Source organism: Cenococcum geophilum (assembly GCF_001692895.1).
Source record: "Cenococcum geophilum 1.58 unplaced genomic scaffold K441scaffold_42, whole genome shotgun sequence".
In the NCBI taxonomy this organism is placed as follows: Eukaryota; Fungi; Ascomycota; class Dothideomycetes; order Gloniales; family Gloniaceae; genus Cenococcum; species Cenococcum geophilum.
This window is the reverse complement of record NW_027137600.1, coordinates 486,545-507,454: the sequence shown is the minus strand read 5'-3', so window position 1 is coordinate 507,454 and position 20,910 is coordinate 486,545. Positions and strand designations below refer to the sequence as shown.

General features: G+C 37.4%; 1 protein-coding gene across 1 annotated transcript; it reads left to right on the top strand.

Annotated features, from left to right (window-relative positions):
- The first annotated feature begins 7,731 nt into the window (after positions 1-7,731).
- Positions 7,732-8,741, top strand: K441DRAFT_665224 (uncharacterized protein). Its single transcript, XM_067649471.1, has one exon. It carries the CDS (start codon positions 7,870-7,872, stop codon positions 8,404-8,406), a length of 537 nt encoding a protein of 178 aa, XP_067500519.1. The 5' UTR covers positions 7,732-7,869; the 3' UTR covers positions 8,407-8,741.
- Positions 8,742-20,910: the final 12,169 nt, after the last annotated feature.

Here is a 20,910-nt window from a genome sequence, read left to right as displayed (position 1 = left end):
GTTGAATTATAGGCGATTACGTAAGAACTAAGTCCTTTCCTTAGTTGTTGTAGGCTTATATAATAAGCCTTAATTTTTTAAAAGCTTTATTAGTACTAGGGTGCTTAATTTTGTTAATAAAGCGTAAGTTAAATATACGGACGCCTTATAGAACGTCTCTCTCCGTTATAACCGCAAAGACACCCTTTTTAAGTAGTCCGTTAATCTCTTTACGTCATAAGTCCGTAAACGGAGTTTCCTATGCTAGAACTGATATATCTATAGGCGGAGATTGCCTTACGGATATTCCTACGGAAGTTAGGTAATTCTCTATTATAGGGTTCTTGGTTACGGGGTGCTTTCGGAGGCGTCCTCGACTACGCTTTATAGTAGGTTTAGTAGGTTTAGTAGGTTTCTAGGGGACTTCTAAGGTAGGTAGGGGTGCTTCCAGTTTATCTAGTTTGGTGGGTGCTTTTGGTTCGTCTGGTTTAACGGGTGCTTCCAGTTCGTCTGGCTTGACGTTATGGTTGTCTTTGGGCCGAAAGTAGGGTTTTATAGACGTGCTTCTAAAGCTAGTTGGCCCGCTAGGAAGCTATACACAGCACGTCTCGTTTTCTACGGCTAGTAAACAATAAGGTCCTATCTAATTGCCGCTCTTACGCCATATAAGGACTTTAGAATTAAGCGGGAGGTTGTATACTAAGGTCGTGTTAGGTCCGTTGCGGTAATATAGGGCGCTATTAACAGCTTGTTTAGCCCGTAATTTAATTATCTTAGCTATTACCTTCCGTATTGCGGCTGCTTATTCTATAATAGACAGGGTAGGAGGATTTAGTTTGCTTATCCTTAGGTAGGCTCCGTAGACCAAGAGGGTAGGTACTAGTCCGTCCGGGTTAGCAGTGTTATTAACGGCTTTTACGGCCATCTATAGAGCTAGTTCCTTTTAGATGTTTTTACATTCGTCTATAATGATCTGGTAAGCTCTCTATAAGGCTAGGTAAGCTCGCTTAATAAGCCCGATAGACTAATACGCCTTAACTAAAATGGCTTTTGTTAATATAGCTATGGCTATAGTATATTGCTGGAATTCCTTACTAATAAAGTTTTTACCGGCGTTGTGGGTAATATACTTAGGAGGTCTAACGTACGTATCAATCTAGTAGGTCCGTAAAATATCCTAAGTATGCTTTATAGATATATTTTGTAACTAATAGGTGGCTTAATAGTGGGTTGCCTCGTCAATTATATATAATACTAGGCTGCCGTTAATGTATATAATGTCTATATACACTAAATAGTTAAAGTTAAGATCCTTATAAAGGGTAAACTTAAATCGGCTTAGGGAACGTCTGTATTTCTAGCAGTAGGAGTAGTATTTAGTTAGGTGGTTAATGGCTTTCCTGTTAACGTCGTCGTGTCTAAAACGTTTAAGGACTCTATACAGCTTTTCGGCTAATAGGTAGCCAAAACAGCGGTATAGGCGGTGGATTTCCGTACTGCTGAGGTAGCACGGGTTATAGTCGAAAGATTCCTAGATGTAGATCTGTAAAGTCTCTCCCTATATAAGGAACGGGTGTCTAAATCGTCGTGTGATTGGTAAGGTAATATGCTTACTTCCTAGGGTAGTTACGGGACCAATTAGGGTGTCCGTAATATTGTTATAGTATACCTATAACCTATCTATATCTACAAGACAGAGTAGGAAGGGAGTGTCCGCTTTAACTACGTGGAAGTTAACTAGGCTAATTAGAGTCTTAACTTTAACTAATCTAATTAATATAGTTAAGCTAATGCCGAATTAGACGTTTACGGCCCTAGTTTGCGTAATATCAATGTTTATATTATTATTCGTGGTGGTACTATATATAAGGTATTGTCTATAGCCTACGGTAGACTTCTTAAAGGCACCTGTGTTGATTATAACACCGTAGAATTCCTTAGGGGTATAGCGTTCTGTGGTGATATATGTAAATAGGTCCTGCTTATAATCTATAACATCTATAACGGGGGTGCTTATAAAATAGTTTTTAGGCGTAACTAAGTATATAAAGGAACGGTTGGCTAATACGGTTATAATATTAAAGGCTTAGCTGTTTATAAAAGGTCTAAAAGTGGTTAGGAATGTTTCTAAGGTCTCTTATTCTTAAGCGTCTGAGTTAAAGTTAATTATAAGGGCTTTTATTGACTTATTAAGGGGCTCTTCTACTTCCTCTCCTTTATATTCTAAAATGAACTAGCTAATACGGCTATTAAGTCTCTTCCTGGACTTATTATGTTCTTCCTGGGTATACCTTATAGACTAATATCCTTTTTTACTATACACGAAGCACTTCTGGCTGGTTTATCTATAGGGGTATATTTTTGTACAGGGGTTACTATAGGGGTTGCGGGTAGGGCTTAATCGGTACGGGTGCTGCTAGCGGTAGCGGCGGTCCGTAAAGTAGACGTTTAAGTCTATTTATGGATATTAAATATCTATAGTAAAGGCTTAAGTGCTGCCTGGTGGGTTTAAGACTTTATACGTTATAATAAAGGAGCGTAGATTATTAATAAGGCCAGTTAAGGTGTCTGCAGGCTTATAATAGGCGTACTTATAGGGCTCTACTTCCTAGTAGGCCGTAATAAGTTTGTTATGTAGGAAGTCGTCTATTTAAAGCTTAGCGTTAAGGCCGTGCTGTAGGTGCCGGAGGTCTTTAATAAGAATTTGCAGGCACTCTATAGTCGATTTTTTAGTGTTTTTATTAATTACGGTCCGTAGCTTGGTCGCATTTTATTAGGTAAGGATATTACGCTTATATTCCGGTCCTTTAAAGTAGTTATAGGTAGCTTCGTATAGCTTATTAAAGGGAATACCAAGGGGGTTACTCTTAAGGTTAGTGTAGTAGTGGTTAAGTGCTAGGCCGCGCAATATAGTAGAGTAGGCTTGGCTAAATTCCTATTTAGGAATATTAGCCTTCTGGCAAAGGTCTATAAAGATAGTTAGTTTAAAGTTAAAGTTGTCGTTTTTACCGCTATACTTAGATTCGTTGGTATAGAGCTTAGCCAGGTTAGCTAGTTCCTTACCGTAAATCTTTACTTAGGTGTGTTGCGGATCTATAACTTATAGATTTATAGCTTGCGGATATATGGCTTGCGGATATATAGTTTGCAGATCTATGACTTAGGTAGGTTATAGATTTATAGCTTTATTAACGGAAGGGTTTTAGTCCATATTTTGGTTTATAGGGGTATTATAGTCCGTAACTTGGGTACTAGGTATGCTTTAGCCTATAAGATTAATTCTAAAATCGCTTAGGTTTATAGGACGAATTTAGTTAAGTAGGTTAGGTATAAAGCTAGCGATACCATTAAGTTTAGGAGAAGTAGAGAGATTATTTATAGCTTTAACCTAGTCTAGGATTTTCTCTTTAGTCTATTCTATTTGGTCCTCCTCCTATATTATATTGTATAAGGACTATATAATAGTAACTTATTTATCCTTTTTAACCTATATACCTTAGTAATGTAAAAGGGTTTATAGGTTACGGATGGCAGTAGGGTTATAAGCCTTAAGAATAGCTTCTATAAAGTCCGCAAAGTCTTCCTTATATTGCTTCTATAGGTCGTTATTTAGAAGCTTATAGTATCCGTATTTAAGGATTTTAAAATTAATATAGTCGTTAACATTATCTGTAGACGTAAGGTCAACTTCTTAGCTCTACTTCTTTTAACCTTCGCTGATTTGCTTACTTATATCTACTATATTATATAGCGTTATATATCTATATAAGCTGTGGCGGGTTATAGTAGCTTATAGCGGGTCCGTAATAGTTTAAGGGGTCTTATAGTGGTCTATAAAGGCAATTAACGGGTCCATAATGGGTTATAGAAGGGTAGAGAGTTTCCATAAGGTCCGAAGAGGTTTAAGGTTTAAGGGGGTTAAGGATAGGGGGTTCCGTAAAGGTCTGTATTTATATTTATAACTTCTAGTAAACCGTACTAAGACTTAAATAAGTATACAGAGTTAGTAATAGTCCGTAATCCCTGACTTCCGACCTTCTAGTAGGTTGTACTAGAAGTCTAAACGGGTGGTCGCTGTTGAGTATTGCTTGGGGGAGGTATCGAGTGATTGCTAATCTGTGCGCGCTTACTAATTAGTGTTCGTACTAACTTAATAGCACGAGTGAGTTATATCCTGGGGCACGAAATACGTATAGTATCGTATGCTCTTTAGGATGGTGGTGACTGTCTCTTGTATTGAAGCAGACTACGTAGTCTATATACTGATGCGTCCTTCCCCCCTAATTAGTTAGTGCTTGTGCACCAGACGCGTAAGCGGGTGGTTGGTGCGCCGAACGCGTAAACGCGTACCTGGCGTACCGAACGCGTAGGCACGCGGTTGGTACGACAGGTGCTGTAATTATACAATTAATATCCGTACTATATTAATATTATTTTAAAAGTCTACTAACTCTTAAATAATCTTAAATATTATATTATTAAGCGTTATAGTATAAGCAAACTAAGGCTTCCGCCCTAATAACGACCGTACTTTCTATAGTTATATATACAAATTCTGGAATAAACCCCCCTAATTAGCTATAAGGTATACCTTATTAATTACAACTAAGCTAATATATGTATAAAAGGTAGGGTTAGTAAGAGCTGTATAAAACCTTTTGCTAATTAATAGCTCTAGTAATATTAAAATATAAGTATATACTCTAACCCGGATTTTCTATAAAAGATATATAGATATTATCTTGGCGTATATATAAACCGGCCTTATTTTAAAAAGCTCCTTAATCTTTACCTTCTACTCCGCGCCAATTGTATTAAGTAGTAAAATAATAATTACTACTAAAGCCTAAAGAAAATATGGTATTACTTATATTATTATACTTTTGCCAAATAAGGTTTTTATAATAAGTATTATATCTTTCTTCTTAAATAGTAGCTACTTAAGGGCTTTAAGTTACTCTGTACGTCCGCAATATAGATATAAAAATATAATAGCCTTATTAACCTTACTTAACTACTAGGCCTCGCTCTTTTTATAAAGCGTAAGAAGCTAGTCTTAAAGGTCCTATAACCGTCACTCCTAGTTTATTTTATAACTCCTCTAAGTTTAATTATCTAGCATCTAATATAACCGCGGCTATTCTAATACCTTATTTAACTTCTTCCCTCTCTACCTAGTGGGTTTTAGTGGCGCTATATAGTAGATTTACCGGATATCCGTGGCTTGGTAGTTAGCGTATAATAAGGTTTTAGTAGGTATTATATACTATAACGCGGACACTATATATATCCGCTAGGCTATAATGGGTTCTTTAAGGTGGCTATTATAGATCTACATAGGTTTTATATATATTAGCTAGCGTTTAATAAAGTTATATATAGTTATAGAATTCCTAATAACGAGTTTTTTTAATAAAAATAATTATAAGATATAAAAATACCTAACGTAGTTTACAAGCGACCCGGTCATACAAGCGACCCGGTCACCCCAAAACCCCACCAAAAAATCCAAAAATCGTCCTTTAATATCTCAACAACGGCTTAATAATAAATTATAAAAATTTATAATTAGACTCTCATGCTTACTTTAAGACCTCTATTAGAGTTTTAGAGTAATTAGTTAAGCCATTATTAATATATTAAGATTTAGCTCTTAAATTTTAGCTTAGTTATTATATCTTAAGAACCGCTTATTAAATTACTTTAAAACTTTAATAGAGGTCTTAAAATAAGTAGGAGAGACTAGCTATAAATTTTGATAAATTATTATTAAGCCGTTGTTGAGATATTAAAGGACGATTTTTGGATTTTTTGGTGGGGTTTTAGGGTGACCGGGTCGCTTGTGAACTACGTTAAGTAATAAAAATTATATATTCTAAAAGCCTAGGTTCTATTATATAATTAATAAACTTTAAGAAGTAATATAAAATATTAATATTAAGTTATTTTAATCTCCGCAATCTCCGTAACGCGGATATTATTAGAACGCGTAAGAAACCTCGGAAATATGGCTTAGGCGTAATTCCAGTGGTTTCGCACAAACGTAGTTAGTCAGCTTGCGGACCGATTGAAAATCCGCACCAATGGAATCACGTCTAAGCTTGCTGAGGTAAGAGGTAAGCCAACTTCACTAAATGTGAGTTTACTACTAGGTAGACTTTAATCCGAAATAAGAATTGAAGCTGGCGTTGGTAAGCCGAGTATATCCATGTACTACGGTATCAGGCATAAGTTTCGTTAGTACGTCCCGTCTGACATGGATTATTGACAAGGATAAGACAGGCCGTCCGATTAATAATATGTGATAATCTGCTAAAGTAACCAATGAGAAAAAATGAATTCCTTTGCTAAGTTCCACGCATACTATCGAAACTTATGCCTAATACCGTAGTATAGTCGCTGAGAGACCTTCCTCTGTAGTCCGCATTAACAGACTCACTGGGTGAGCGTGTAACCGTGGTTGCTTCACCCGCCTCAATCCATGTCTTTTCATCTTCACTGCCATGCGCTGGAGGTATGATGCCCTGTACAAGCCAGAGATCCGTCGGAGCGCGAGTAAAATGAATCTCCCATCTCAAGCCAGAATACCCATCAAAGTGTGGCCTCAGCATATTGATTATCTATGCATGAGACGCTCTCAGTATGCGACCTCTTCAGCATCTCCAGCGTCTGGCGAAAGCCGCTCGATGTGGTCTGCGGACAGCTTCGGATTTGCCAGGAAAGTTATTTCAGCCAAGCATACGACTTCGCTTCGATTGCTACGTACAGTTGGTGGCAATCAAGCGAAATTGAGTGCCCGTGCCGAATCTACAACCCGCCAAATGGGGGTGAGGCTGGTTGTGCAAATGGCTGCACGAGCTTCGGCTTCTCCCCCCCAGTGTGCGCGCGCAACACATCCAATTTCACTAATAATTAGTCAAGTATACTACCTAGTGTAGATACTATATACGTATAAGAAAGGTAAAGTCTCTAATTTTTAAGCTTAATCATAAGAGTTAAACTTAAAATTCTCTAGTGTAAGAAAGCAGAAGCTGGAGCTCGCACAAACTGATCCGCGTATCGAGGCGTGTTATCCCTTATTGTCGCAGAGTCCTGAGCGCCTCGCTTTCATCGTAATTCGTACAGTACAGTTTGAAAGCAGATCGAAAGCAACACTACACCACCTTGGCGCATCTGGATTCAAGCGCGTGTTGATCTTGGCGATTAAACGGCGGAATTTTATACCTTTAGAGTAATAAGCACGACTATTTAGGCGTATTTTGATGTATTCTGACGTACCCCAACATATTTTTGGGTATAAATTCGTGTGGTTTGATCTGCGTGATCAACATGCGCTTTCAACCGGATGCGCCAAGGTGGTGTACAAATCCCATCGGCTTGCTTCAACCCCTTTTTAAATACGAGCTATGATGAAATAGTTTCAGTGATGGTTTGTGAGGCGTGGGGAGACGTATGATAATTAAGGGTGGCTTGCATTGCGGAGGCTGAAGCCTAGTTATACGGCGGCCAGCCAGTCAGTTGCGCTGGCGAAAAAAAAAAAGGAATGGAATTAACATTGCAATACGAGAATCAGGATCAACAACCGACCCTACCCAACAGATGCGCCCCCAGCTTGTCCCAATCCATAGCTAGTGGCAGCGTCTGGGTCAACAATCCATGATTGATCTTCCCATGGCTGTGGGTTCACAAGAGGGCTGAATATCAGCCCGCGGGCCATTTTTTCTGTCACCAGTTATTTAAAGTTCAGACGTTCCTACCAGTGTCTCTCGCAGCACCATCAGACTCCTTCAATACGCTTTCGCTTCAATCATATTTTCCGTCTCAATACTTTCTCTACGGTCATTTCTATCCGTGTCGATCTTTTATTAAATTTTACGGATCTTAGCCACCATGCACGCCAAACAGCTCATTCTCTTCTCCTTGACCGCGGTAGTAGCACTGGCCGAGCCGGTCGCTAACCGCATGGAGCGTCGTCAGTACTCCTCCGCGGACTACAACTCGCTACTCGCGGCCGCATCATCAGAAATGGCCATGTTGAGCGACATACCCACCCTCCCCGCCTCAGTCGAATCTGTTCTGGCGACTGCAATCCCTACCTCTATCTTAACCAACCCAGTGGCTGCGTGCTCCGCGTTGAACGGCAAGGAGCCGGATTGGTACAAGTCGCTCCCGGGCGATGTCAAGAGCGCATTGACGAGCTACGAATCGGCACTTTCGAGCTGGGCGAAGGACCACTCTCTTAGCACCGGGACGATTGCCGCGACCGGCCTGGCCGGCTGCGGTGCAACTGGGGCTGCTGCGACTGCTGCGACTGCTACCGCGGGTGCCCAGGCGACTGGAACAAACGCCGCAGCGAGACCCACGGGTGCGGTTGCTGCAGGCCTTGCGGGAGCCGTTGGACTTTTGGGCCTGGTTATTGCGTTGTAAGAGGGCGCTGGATCCCGAAATCAGTGGAGGGAATTTGTGTTCCGTTGAGAAAGGTTGTAAACTGTCTGCGAGCCAGAGAGCTTCGTTCGCCGAAAGGTCACAAGCTTGTGCTGTAATTGTTAATTCCTTATTGACCCTCTTGCATTTTCCAACTCGAATGCGCTGTGTAACAATAAAGGTGTACGCATTAACAAACATCTCAGTGAAGTCCAAAGTACTGAATAGAAAATGGCAAGAAAAGGCGTTTGTCAACAGCCTGGTAGCCGGCCATATGCCGAGCTTCCTCATACTTGAAACAGGTTGGTAGCAAACAATTGTGAATCCATATCGTAAACCATACATAGACATCATCGTACGGACGTGTTGATAGTCATTTTTTGCGTCTTGAAGTTCATCTTTGTTGGGCAGAAATGCATCATGCATCACCTCAGTCCTCCTCAGCCACCTCAGGACGCACTTCCTCATTCGAAAGTTCATACATTACCTTTGGCTCCACACCCATCTCAGCTGGCGGCCCTTGGGGCACGTGCTCTCTCGTCCGCTGAAAGCTCGGCCCTACCAATTCCCGTCTCGTTGGTCAATGTGGGACCCCCCTCGGCCGCTTTGAGGGCCCCCTTGAAGCACAAAATAATACCAGACGCAATAAGAAGTACCGCAACCGCCAATACAGGCCTTAGCGCCCGTAGAAATACTAGCGAATGAGCCTCGCGTCGTGCCCTTACCATCGCTTGCGCCCGTGGGATCCGAGCCGGCGGTTTTACTGCCAGCGGTACTGGCAGGATTGAGGCTAGCTGGAGCCGCAGTGGTCGTGGTTGGATTGGATGTTGATTTCGTGGATGCGCTATTGAGCAAGCTCAGGACGGCAGTTTCTGTTGCTTCCCAAGCAACAGTGACGCCCATGTTGAGAACCATTGAGATATTGGTGTATGCGTGGGGTGTAGGTACCCGCCAAGCTATCCCAGCCGGAGAGATCAACCGCCCCAATCGTGATAGAAGGTGGAACAACACTGAAACATTCTGCTGCATATTCGGTGCCGGTATAGCAGGAAAGACCTCTGAAATACAGTTATAGAGGGGATCTGAACGAGCTCATGTGAGTGATGAATAACTCACGTCGGACAGCAAAGCTGGACGGTTAGGCTTGGGGGAGTCGTTAACGAGTCCGAACTAAGCCCATTAGGGCTACACGCGGCGGTATATCCTGCAGGGCATATTGCCGGCGAGTGATATGGCAAGTACGGTTCGTTCTCTGTAGTGTAAAGTCGGCTTGAGCTTGGTGGCACGCAGTTGGTATACTGATTGTAGTTGCAGTCGCGTCCCAACAAGAGCCAGCTAATGGATATCTCTAGTGTCTTGTACAAAACACGGAGTAGCGCAAGAAGCAGTGCAGTGAAAATAGACGTCACAGGCCCAATCGCTGTTGCCCAGGATGTCGAGCTTGCCATAACTTCGAAGCTGCGGAGAGAATGCAATCAGGCGACGTTGGGCTGACGCGCGAGAATAGGTTACATTCAGATAAGTCGCTCGCACAGGCCTGGCTGATATTTCGTATTGGGCGCCAGCTCGCGTAAACTCCCTGGACAGGAGATACAGAATGCTTCCATAGCCGCTGGTTCGTATATCCGCTGGCGATAACAACTGGCTGGAAGACGCTGTCGGTGTGTCGCTTCAGCTGGGATAGCAGTTATGGATATTTTTGGCTCGGGCCTCCCTCCACGCACGTGACCCGGATGGAAAAGCTTGACTTCAGCCACGCGGAAGCTTCTTTCACAAAATGCTTGCATCATACTGAACGTGTCAACCATCTTTTATATCCGTGCCTAACGGGTTGAGGGGAGTACTAAACTCCCACACCACATGATACGACTACAGGCATTATCAACACATAGTGCCTATTATAGGACTCGAAGTGGGAAAGGAAAGGTAATTACCCTTCTAGAAAAAATTTCAAGGTGCGAGTACACCTGTCCTGGTCACAAACTCCGAATACATGGGCTTCATGAAAAGCAACTGAGAGGTATTATGGTTCTCACTGGTTGAGAGTTACCAGTCTTCGTACGGTTAGAGTAGAGGAGTAATTCTATCAGATTTTAGGTAGCGCCTATGGCTAGTGTGTTGTGAATGGGGAGATGACGCGAAGTTTACGAAGGTTGGCGAAGAGCTCGGCGGCTCTAAGACGACGCCCGTAGTTTTATGACTTGCAAAGCAATTTGTACAAATTCATCGAACAATTACATGAAGACGACTACCTCTTTACAATGCCTTGAAGATGCTTTATCTGGGCTTCAATCACGCTAATCCGTAGCTTAATTCTGCTGTGCATCTCCTCTGATGTTTCCCGTCGTAAAGCGCGTCCAGCCCGAACCAATTCGTCTATCAAAGTGTCCAACTGTTCTAGAACATCTTTCCACACATCACATGAACCATGAGACTGGGAGTCGGCTTTCGGCGCCATTGCAAGAAAGGCGGTTCCCGCACGGGATAGAACAGGGAGAACTCTGGATGGGTCTTATTGTCTTATCGCAGAATAGAGTGGTAATCGGTTGTGCTTTGATAGCCAACGTCTACAGAGTTATCAGTAGTGTACAAGCAAAAACTATTTCCTAGCACGTAATCTAGGTCGCTCCTAACCAATGATTACAGCTTTGACCTGTTTCCACGGATTTTGAGAGATTGTATTGGAACTGTGAAAATATCAAAGAAATATGTACGCCTGCTCAGGAGGAGTAGCGTGGTGGATTGGTTTGTGAGTGTTAAGGTGACGCGGTAAATGGCTTTGGGCAATTATAAAGTAGATGGAAGAAAATAGTGAGGGACTTTGGGTTAAACTCTGCAATTGTGCATAGAACAGGCGTTTGATAATATGTGAGAAATGGACGTTAGTTGGAGGATCGTCAGCAATATCAACGGTGTACCACTAGGCAGGAGCTACTCATTACAAAACTGTATCATAGTGCGGTACAATAGTGTGGTAAGAACCACCCTTTCTGAAACCGCAAACATAGACGTATAAGGCTCTACTTCGTAAAGCTGACGGCATGGATGCGTGAATATGGGGAAATGGGCCTTCTGGAGGCAAAATTGGCTGAAGGTGCCCGTATATCGCCATGAAGTATAAAAGAGCCGCTAATCCTTGACTCATCACATTGAATGTGGCCATATACTTCGTGGGTATAAGCGGTAAGCGCCAAAACAAAGTTCCCCACCTTCTCAAAGGAGAAACCGGCCGATTACATCATGCTTAATCTTTTTTGAGGGGATAGGTGGGGGGGACGTTCTTCGCATGTCACGAATACGCAATGATCAGAATATTAGGTAACAGCAAAATGTGATGAATATGATGGCGAGATACGATATGAGATTCTAATTGCGAAGGAAAGGAGATTTATCAGTGAAGATTGTGGAGTATCGACGCCTCAAGTAGTAAGCTCGTTGTGCTGCAGCGGGTTTGATTCCCGAGCAAACACGGGAACACACGAACACGCGAAAACGCAAACACACAAAACGCCAAAAAAGCCGAAAAGCCTTAAACAGCTGCGGGTTAGCGAACTTTGAAAAAAGAAGTGGTATCTGGGGGGGAAACATGCCATGCGATGGACGATTCTTGCTCTGGAGCGCGGGACGTGCTTGGTGACAGTTGACAGATGACGGACGACGGATGATGAATAACGGATCAGCGGGGCCAGGGCAAGGTGAAAAGTGAAAGCTCCCAACGAGGGGCCGAGACCAGTTTTGCCTCACTCTTTTTCTTGTGAAACGTTTGGGCGATCACCAGGCGGACCGGCGGACCGTTCCGAGCACGTGTCCTGAAATAGGATTGGTTGAGGACAAGCATCTCTCCTGTATACCTGTGGATTCGTAGAGTCATGTGGAGGCCTGTGGAGGCCTGTGAAGGCCGGTGGAGGCCGGTGTAGTCCTCTGTATCCCTTCAGCTGGTAAAGTTTGTCTTACGGCTATCGATAAGAGCAAAGCCAAATAGAACCAATCGGATCAAGTTGAGATGCCCAATTATCATTTTGCTAGTGCACGGATCACAAGATGGTAGGAGCTACCAGATGTTGAGTACTGTTGAGGCTGATTAGGTAAGAGTTGCTACGATACACTTAGGTGGGCCTCAGGACAGAAGTATGGCTGTTGGTTCACGTTAATTCCCACGGCATGGGAAAGGACTGGATGGGGCCGACTGTGCCCGATTTGCTATCAGAATCAATACCGGTAGATCCTCAGGGATGTAATCGAACTGTGTCGGCACGTGAAGGTATAACAAACAACGAAAGCCTGGGAAGATTATACCCTGCGTGGTTCTACTCTTGTTCTGTTCTATTCTACCCTAACCCAGTTAAATAATTTTGACTGTACAACCATACGACCATACGACCGTATGACTGTGCAACCATACGACCGTACGACTATACACGACCATACGACTGTACGTACGACCGTACGACACATATGACGACCGTACGACCGGACGACCGTACGATCGGACGACCATGCGCACACATGAGCAGAAGTATCAGCAGTAAGCTATATCAGTATATGCGCAAAAATTCTCATTATTTTAGCAAAGCACTGTGTTTGAGCCACCAGAGCTATCAACGCCACACTCGCTTAAAGCATGGATGCTGCTCGAAAGGAAAACCTATCTCTGCCACCGATGAGTTGAGACACGAGTACCCAGAGCGCGTCCTGTGAGGGTTAGTCCATTTGTTGCTTTGATGGGCGGGGAAAGCCTCCGGAAAACTGACCTAATCTCAGCTGCAAAGCAGAGCAACTTGAACGACTCGAGCGTCTCACAGCTTGCAGCATTGCCCGGAGGCAGGAATGAAGAAGTTTGCCAGTGGGTGGCCGAATCCTCAAGAGCCAAACTGCCTGCCTAAGTGCATAGATGCATGCGTGTACTGCCAATGAACTTCCCTCTCTCAGGGATTCAGCATATTGAACGGTTGCAGAGTTGCAGCGCAAGTGAGGTCGGGATTGAGTTGGCGCGTTAGCAGCGCTCTGCACCAAAGGAAAATCTCCGCAGCGCGGATGAACGCCCCCAGGGACGGTTGGATAGTAGACGCATTTCGAAATTTCCTTACGCTAGCTGCATCTGATTTAGGGGGCATACAGGTAGTTTAAATACGGCTTAGAGCAAGCCGGTTTCAGTAAGAGACGAGGCTAGAGAGCTATACTTAGTCTTATATAGAAGATAATATTAAAATATGTCTATTTTATATTAAACTTACTAAAATAATATATTATTACTTATTATTAAGCCTTTTATTAATTAATTAAAAATTTTCAAACTCTTATTAATATTATATATATTTAATAAAGGGTTTAAACCTAAAAAAAAAATTAAAATTAAAAATTTTTATGTTAATACAAATTTTATTATTATTAATAGCTAAAGTATCTTCATTATAGTAAAATATATTCTATAGTTATTAATAAAACTAGCCGATATCGTTAATAAAATTGAATTTAAGTATATAATATTTGATAATAAAATAAAATAATTATTAAAAATATAATAAGCGTTTTTAAAAGTATGTTAAGTAAATATATTATAGAATATTTAAAATATTTAATATTTAATACAGAAACAATAGTACTTTATATCTTATTAAATATAACTCTAAACTTATTTTAAATATTAAAGCTTTTATTAATTATAAGGTGACAAGCTTTACGCTCCTTAGCTATTAAATAAATCTAAAAAGGTAAGCGAATATCCAACTTAATTGCTAAATATATTATATAGAATAATATATATAAGCGAGGTAATAGTTAGGGTCCCCGACGTACGGATCCATTGCCTAATACTAATTAATAACTAAATGTTTAAATTGTTTTTAAAACAATTAATAATAAAGGTTTATTTTATAAACATGCTAAATATTTATAAGTTATTTTGTTTTAAATTAAACTATTATAAACCATTAGTAATTATATACTAAATTAAAGCTAAAATTATATATATTTATATTAAGCTTAGCTTATAAAATTATAATTAAAAGTAGATACACTCCTAAAATAGGTTTAATATATTAAAATAATATAAAATTTAAAGCCGTTTAAATACCTTTTTTATATAACTATATTATTATTAAAAATTCTAAAGCTTTATTTATATAACACTGTATTAATTTATTTAATAAAAAATTATTTATAATTATATATAATTATTCTATTTATTGCCTAATACGGTCCCTTTTCTAGGTCCATATAGGCTCCTACTATCTATTTATAGGAAAAATCCCTAATAAGGGAAAACCCTAGGTATAACCTTCTAGCTAGTCTTACGCACTCCGCCTTCGCTTAGCCTGTTTACTATTTTAGTATATCTATCTTTTATACTATACCTTTAAGGTATCTTAGACGGTCTAGGAGGTAGTAGAAGGGTTTAGTAATTTACCTATATATTACCTTTAACGCGGCGGGGGTATCTAATCCCTAAGGGGCTAAAAGGGGGCGTATCCTTCTATATCTTCCTATTAGATCTTATACGCTATTAGAATTACTAAAGGACTCCTTAACCTATAAGCTATTATACTATTATATATAGGCCCCTACTTATAGAAAGGATTTAGGTAATATTATTTATACTCACCTTAGTAAATAGCTAGTCCCTTACTATATAGTAGTTATAGGAGAGTATTATATAGCGTATAGACTATATAAGCCATCTATATACATAGTATGGTATAGTATTTAGGATATAGATGCTTGCTAGCTATATATTTAGTTTTAGAACCTCTATTTATAGTAAAAAGGCGGCTATAAATTCTATCTTTGTCTAAACTTTATATAGAGAGAGAGTCGGTATTAACTATAAGTACTCTACGTAGTTACTCCCTGCGCTTTCGCCGCCTTCTTTTGGCGTTATTTCTATTTAATATCTACCTATCTTGCAATATATATAGTAGATCTTTACTTATATTAGTAGCCTCCTAGCCTCTGCCGCCGTAGTAATACTTTATTAGCGTAGTACTAGGTCTCCGCTTAGTATTATAACAGCTTCTATATTTCCTATTCTCTCTTTACCGTTTATAAATAAAGGGCTTTTAGCTTATAAGTTTAGGCGCGGTACCCCTTTAGGGGGCCCTCGCTCCTTATATATATTTTAATATTTAGCGTATCTCCTTCTCTATTAGGTAACCGTATACTATAGTTGTTCTCTATATAGTAGTTGCTTTTGTATATATCTCTAGTAGTAGTATTACTACTTTATATTCTAGTGCGGTATATAGTATCCTTTTATAGGTCCTTGTAATCCTATATAGGCATTAATTTTATAGCTTCTCTAGCGGGGCTAGGGAGCTTTTTACTAGTAGTTTGCCGTTTAGTTATATACCCTAGATTTAGGCGCCGTATAGTATTACTAGCCTTACTCTAGCTATATATAGTAAACGTATACGTCTAAATAAAGGACCCTAAGTTAAGGTTATAATTTATAATACCGATATAAAAGCCGTTGCTCCCCTATAAGTTGCCTATATAATATACGCGTTCTAGTTTAGATTAGCGTCTACTTAGACCTATAGGACCTTAAGGGTGGTTTCTAGTTTTGCTTTACAACCCTAAATACTTACTATTAATATTAGGTTGTTATTTATCCTTATTTTCCTTATAAAGTAGATAAGCTTTAAGAGACCCTTATTTTTTAGGATCTATAAAAGTCTTTTAAATAATACGTGGTTAAAGGCTCCGCTTATATCTAGGCTTAATATAGATACTACGTAGCCTAGGCGGGCTTGCTACGCCGCTTAAACGCTAAAGTAGGTAGTTATATAGTATAGTTTAATATGCCTACTTATTTAGGCCTCTATCCTAGTTTTCTAGTAGCTTTCCCTTATCTAGGCCTAAGGGCCTAGGGCTTTCTATAAGCAGTTAGCTGCCACCACTAATAATATAGGGAGTTTCACTAGTTCTCTCGGGTATTTTATAATAGGATTAGCCTAAGTACTAGTCTATCCTCTAGTAGTTTGTATAAGAGTTTCCTCCTAGAGTTATTACGCTTTTGTACGGCTTAGGAGCCTTTTATAGCCTCTAGTTTTACGCCTCTCTTTATTGTTTCCGCCGGTATAGGTATAAGCTACTATTTATAGGGATTATAACTCCCGTCTTATACGTCTACTAACGTAATCCTATAAGGGCGTCGTGGCTATATCTTGCAATATAGAAGCCTTAAGTACTTTTTACGGTTAAGGCCTAGCCAAAAGCCCCTTCTGCCTAAATAACTCCTATTTGCTCCTTAAGCGTACCTTACTAGCATATTGCCCTAGCGAGCAGTTCTGTCTATTAGTACACCGATACGCGCATCCATTCTATTAATTTATAATTATATTTAGTAAACCTTTTAAATATATAATATTTTATTAATATTTAACTTAGTAAATAATAAATTAAAATCTATTAAAGTTTTATTTACTTTAATCTTTATTAAGGGCTAAAAAATAGTTAATAGTATTATTAATATAATAAATCTTTTTATTTATAGTTTTAAAATCCTAAATAGCTTTTCATTTATTTACATTAACTTATTTTATAATACTTTTCTTTTATAGCTTATTTATATAAAGTAGTATAACACTAGTAGTAAATAATTTTTTTATTAATAGTAATACTATTATTATTTGTTCTATTTATTGCCCAATACGGTCCCTTTTTATACAGTCCCTTTTTAGGTCTATATAGGCTTCTACCTTCTATTTATAGGAAAAATCCCTAATAAAGGGAAAACCTAGGTATAACCTTCCAGTTAGTCTTACGCGCTCCGCCTTCGCTTAGCCTATTTACTATTTTTATATATCTACGTTTCGTACTATACTTTTAAGATATCTTAGAAGATCTAGGAGAGATAGTAATACTATAAGCTATAACTTTGCTTATAGCGCTTAATATAATTATTTACCTCTTTTAATTAATAATAATTTTTAATAAATAATTTTTATAGAGTTGTAATTTTTTTAATTCAAAATTTTCTTTAAAGTATTAATAATAAAAAGACGAGTAATTTATACTAGCTTTAAATTAATATCTTATTACTTTATAACTAATTTTACCTTAAATTTTTAATATAGAGTGTATTAAATTAAAAATAATTTATAGGTAATATATTAAAAATAGAAATTTTATTAAATTTAATAAGTAGGTTAATATAAGGGATATTATTACGGTCATTTTAGGACAAACCCTAAATACTCCTTAAATAGCCGCCAGTCACCCGCAATATATAATCTATCCTATTTCTATAATCGTGCCTTATAGCCTCCTATCTATAAAGTCCTCTTATAGTTAATTAATAAGAAAATATAGTAATTATAAAGTAGTTAATTAATTAAAATTAAAATATAAATTAAAAACTTAAAAATATAACTTATTATATCTTCTTACTGCTTTTATAAAAGTCTTTTATTTACTATTAGGGGTTTTTATTATAATTATTCTTTAAGCTTTTATAAAACCTATTGCTTTAAAAATATAATTTTAATATAATTTTAATCTTAATTAATGGTATATATTATTTATAGAAATTACTATATAATTAATTAACATTAATATTAATTCCATTTAATGGCCTATTTGGTTCTATATTAGTCTATATAAGCTATTGCCTATTATATAGAAAACTTATTAAGGAAAAACTCTCTTATCTTACTACTTATAAAGTAAGCTAGTTAGGCGCTTATGTCTACTATACCTACTATATACTATATCCATTTTATTATTTACCTTTTATATTATTCTGCTATAAGATAGAGGTTTTTATTATTTTTAACCTTTTAAAATTATTATCTACTAGGATTTATTTCTATCTTTTACTTAGATATTCTAAGCTATATTAAACTAGTAAAAAACTCCCTAGCTGAGAAGCTAGTAGACTATAACTTATATATATCCTAGCTATTAGTATTATCTCTTTCTATTTATATTAGGAGTTCTTTTGCTTTATATATCCGCAGCGCTACTTTTACTACTAGATTATAAAGGCCGATTTAGTTTAGTTTTCTATTCTATTAACCCTTTTCTATAGGTACTCCTAGCCTATATAAGACTTAGAAGTTTATAGCCTATAACCTAGCTATAAGTCGGCTGCGCTTTACTAAATATTATTAACATCTTCTAATGTCTTTTCTTTAACTAGGTAGCGTATAACTATATAGGCTAGTTATAGGCCTATTATATCCATATACCTATCTAGGAGGATTATTATAACTTCTCTCTTAAGGGCCGCCACTAGGGTCCTATTATATCTACTTATAATAATATGTAGTAATTTATTCTATAGTTTCTATAAGGGTTAGAGACTTACGTTTACTAGTTACTCGCTATTTTCTCGCGTAATCTATATCTATAAGGCGTGTATATTATTAAATATACTACCGCTATATAGTTAAGCTTTAACCACCGTATTAATAGGCTCTATATTAATATTAAGAGCCTTAAGTACTATACATTACCTTTGGTTACTACTCTCTATAGACGTATTCCTACTAATTAAGCTTTAAGCCTATTTTGACTCCTAAGATATATATTACCTTATTTTATATTTAAGTATTATAATAATTAATACGTATAGCAGATATAAGGTCCCTACTAAAGTAGTATTTACGCCTTATTAAGTAGATAATCTAGTACTTATCTTAGGTAAAATTTACTCTATATCTCTTAGCCTAGGTAATATATTAATTATATGCTTATTTAAGCCTTTTATAGTTTTTATAGTTATAGGGCCTTAAATAATTGGGTTTATATTATATGTAAGGCTGAATATAAGTATATTACTACATACTCGCTAAATTTTCTTAAAATAGTTGTAATATAAAAAATATAAATATAAAGGAAGCCTTAGGAAATTCCTATTTAAGTAATAATCTAGTCGCTTTTAAAGCCTATAAATTTTATTCTTAATACCTTTCTATTAAAAATCTTTAAACAATTTTAATTATCTAACTTAGAAGACCCTTTTTCGTAAGGATATATAAGAGACGTTTATAGAAGATATAGTTAAATACTGCTCCTAAGTTAAAGTTTTACTTTCTATATAGCCTAGACGTTAAAGGTAAGTAAGCTTACTATAAATAGTATTAATTAGTATTTCCTTACTCTTATCTAGTTCTATAGTAGTAGATTAAGGCCTTCTACTACTATAGTAATCCTATTTATAAGCATTCATTAATAACCTTACTAAGGGTACTCTCTAAGGCAATAGGTCTATAGCTACCTAATAGTAAGTAGTCTCTTTTCTTTTCCATATAAAGTATAACCGTAATTAATTTCTTAAGATAGGGTAATAGCTAACTATTTATAAAGATATTGCTTATTACATATATAAGATCTTTTGTAATTAGTAGGGCTATAAGTTTGAAGATCTTATTTAGGATATAATCCGGTCTCGCCGCCTTATTATTAAGGCGATTCTTAATTATCTCTTTAATATTTTTTTTCGTAAGGTCTTAGGGGATATAAATATATTATATCTATATCTCGCTGGCAATATCGCTAAGGTCTACCTAGTCTATTTTAGAGGAAAATCTTTTAGTAAAGATTTAGGCCTTTTCCCTATTATTGTTTATTACTATCTTGTATTTAGATCTCTATAGACTTAGGAGGTAGGGATTTGCCTACGCTATATTTATTAATAGCCTATTCTATTTAGATATCCTCTAAAGGCCTCTATTATATAGTAGTTTAAGATTAGCTATAAAATCCTTAATAAGGCATCTCTATTTACTACGCCCTACTTAATATATTTTCCTTTTTCAGAGGTTAAATAGTATTTTAAGCTTTAGAGGTCTCATAGGCAGTAAAAGTTATATCTATATCTTACCCGCCTCACGCCTATAAAGAGCTCTATCACCTTAATAACCCCTTTTCTATATAGCCTTACTTATAGATATAAGTAGATATTCTACTTATAGCTCTTATACAGTTTAGATACCTAGATAGTAGGTATTAAAGTCTTTAAATAGGAGAATTTCCCTTTAAGCGCTATTTAGGGCCTTTATTATAATAACCTCTACTTAAATTCTAAGTCTCTAACTCCTTAAATTATATATATATTAACTATTATAACTAGAGGACCTATTATCTATAAATTAATCGCGGCTATAAAAAGGCTATGCTATTTAGAAAATAGGCCTATATATTTAACTAGGCATTATAGGATAACTTATAGTCGTTAAGGCAGTATATTAATTTAGTAAGGTTACTATAATAAGGCTTTTAAAATACTATTACTTAATAGGTAGCCGGTGTTATAGTATTAAAGAACGGTCTTATTGCCTTATAGTTTAAGTTATTATAATTATATTAAATAATAGAGAGTATATCTATTAAGTAGAAGTAAAGGGAGACTTAGTTCCTTATATATTAAGTATATAGTCACTACTAGTTAGCTATAACCTAGTTACTTTAGCTACTTAAAGCCTGCGTATCTAATACGCTTTACTAAAGCTATATATAGAGTGGCTCTTATAGTTTATATCTCTTTTAAAAAAAGGTTTAAAATAT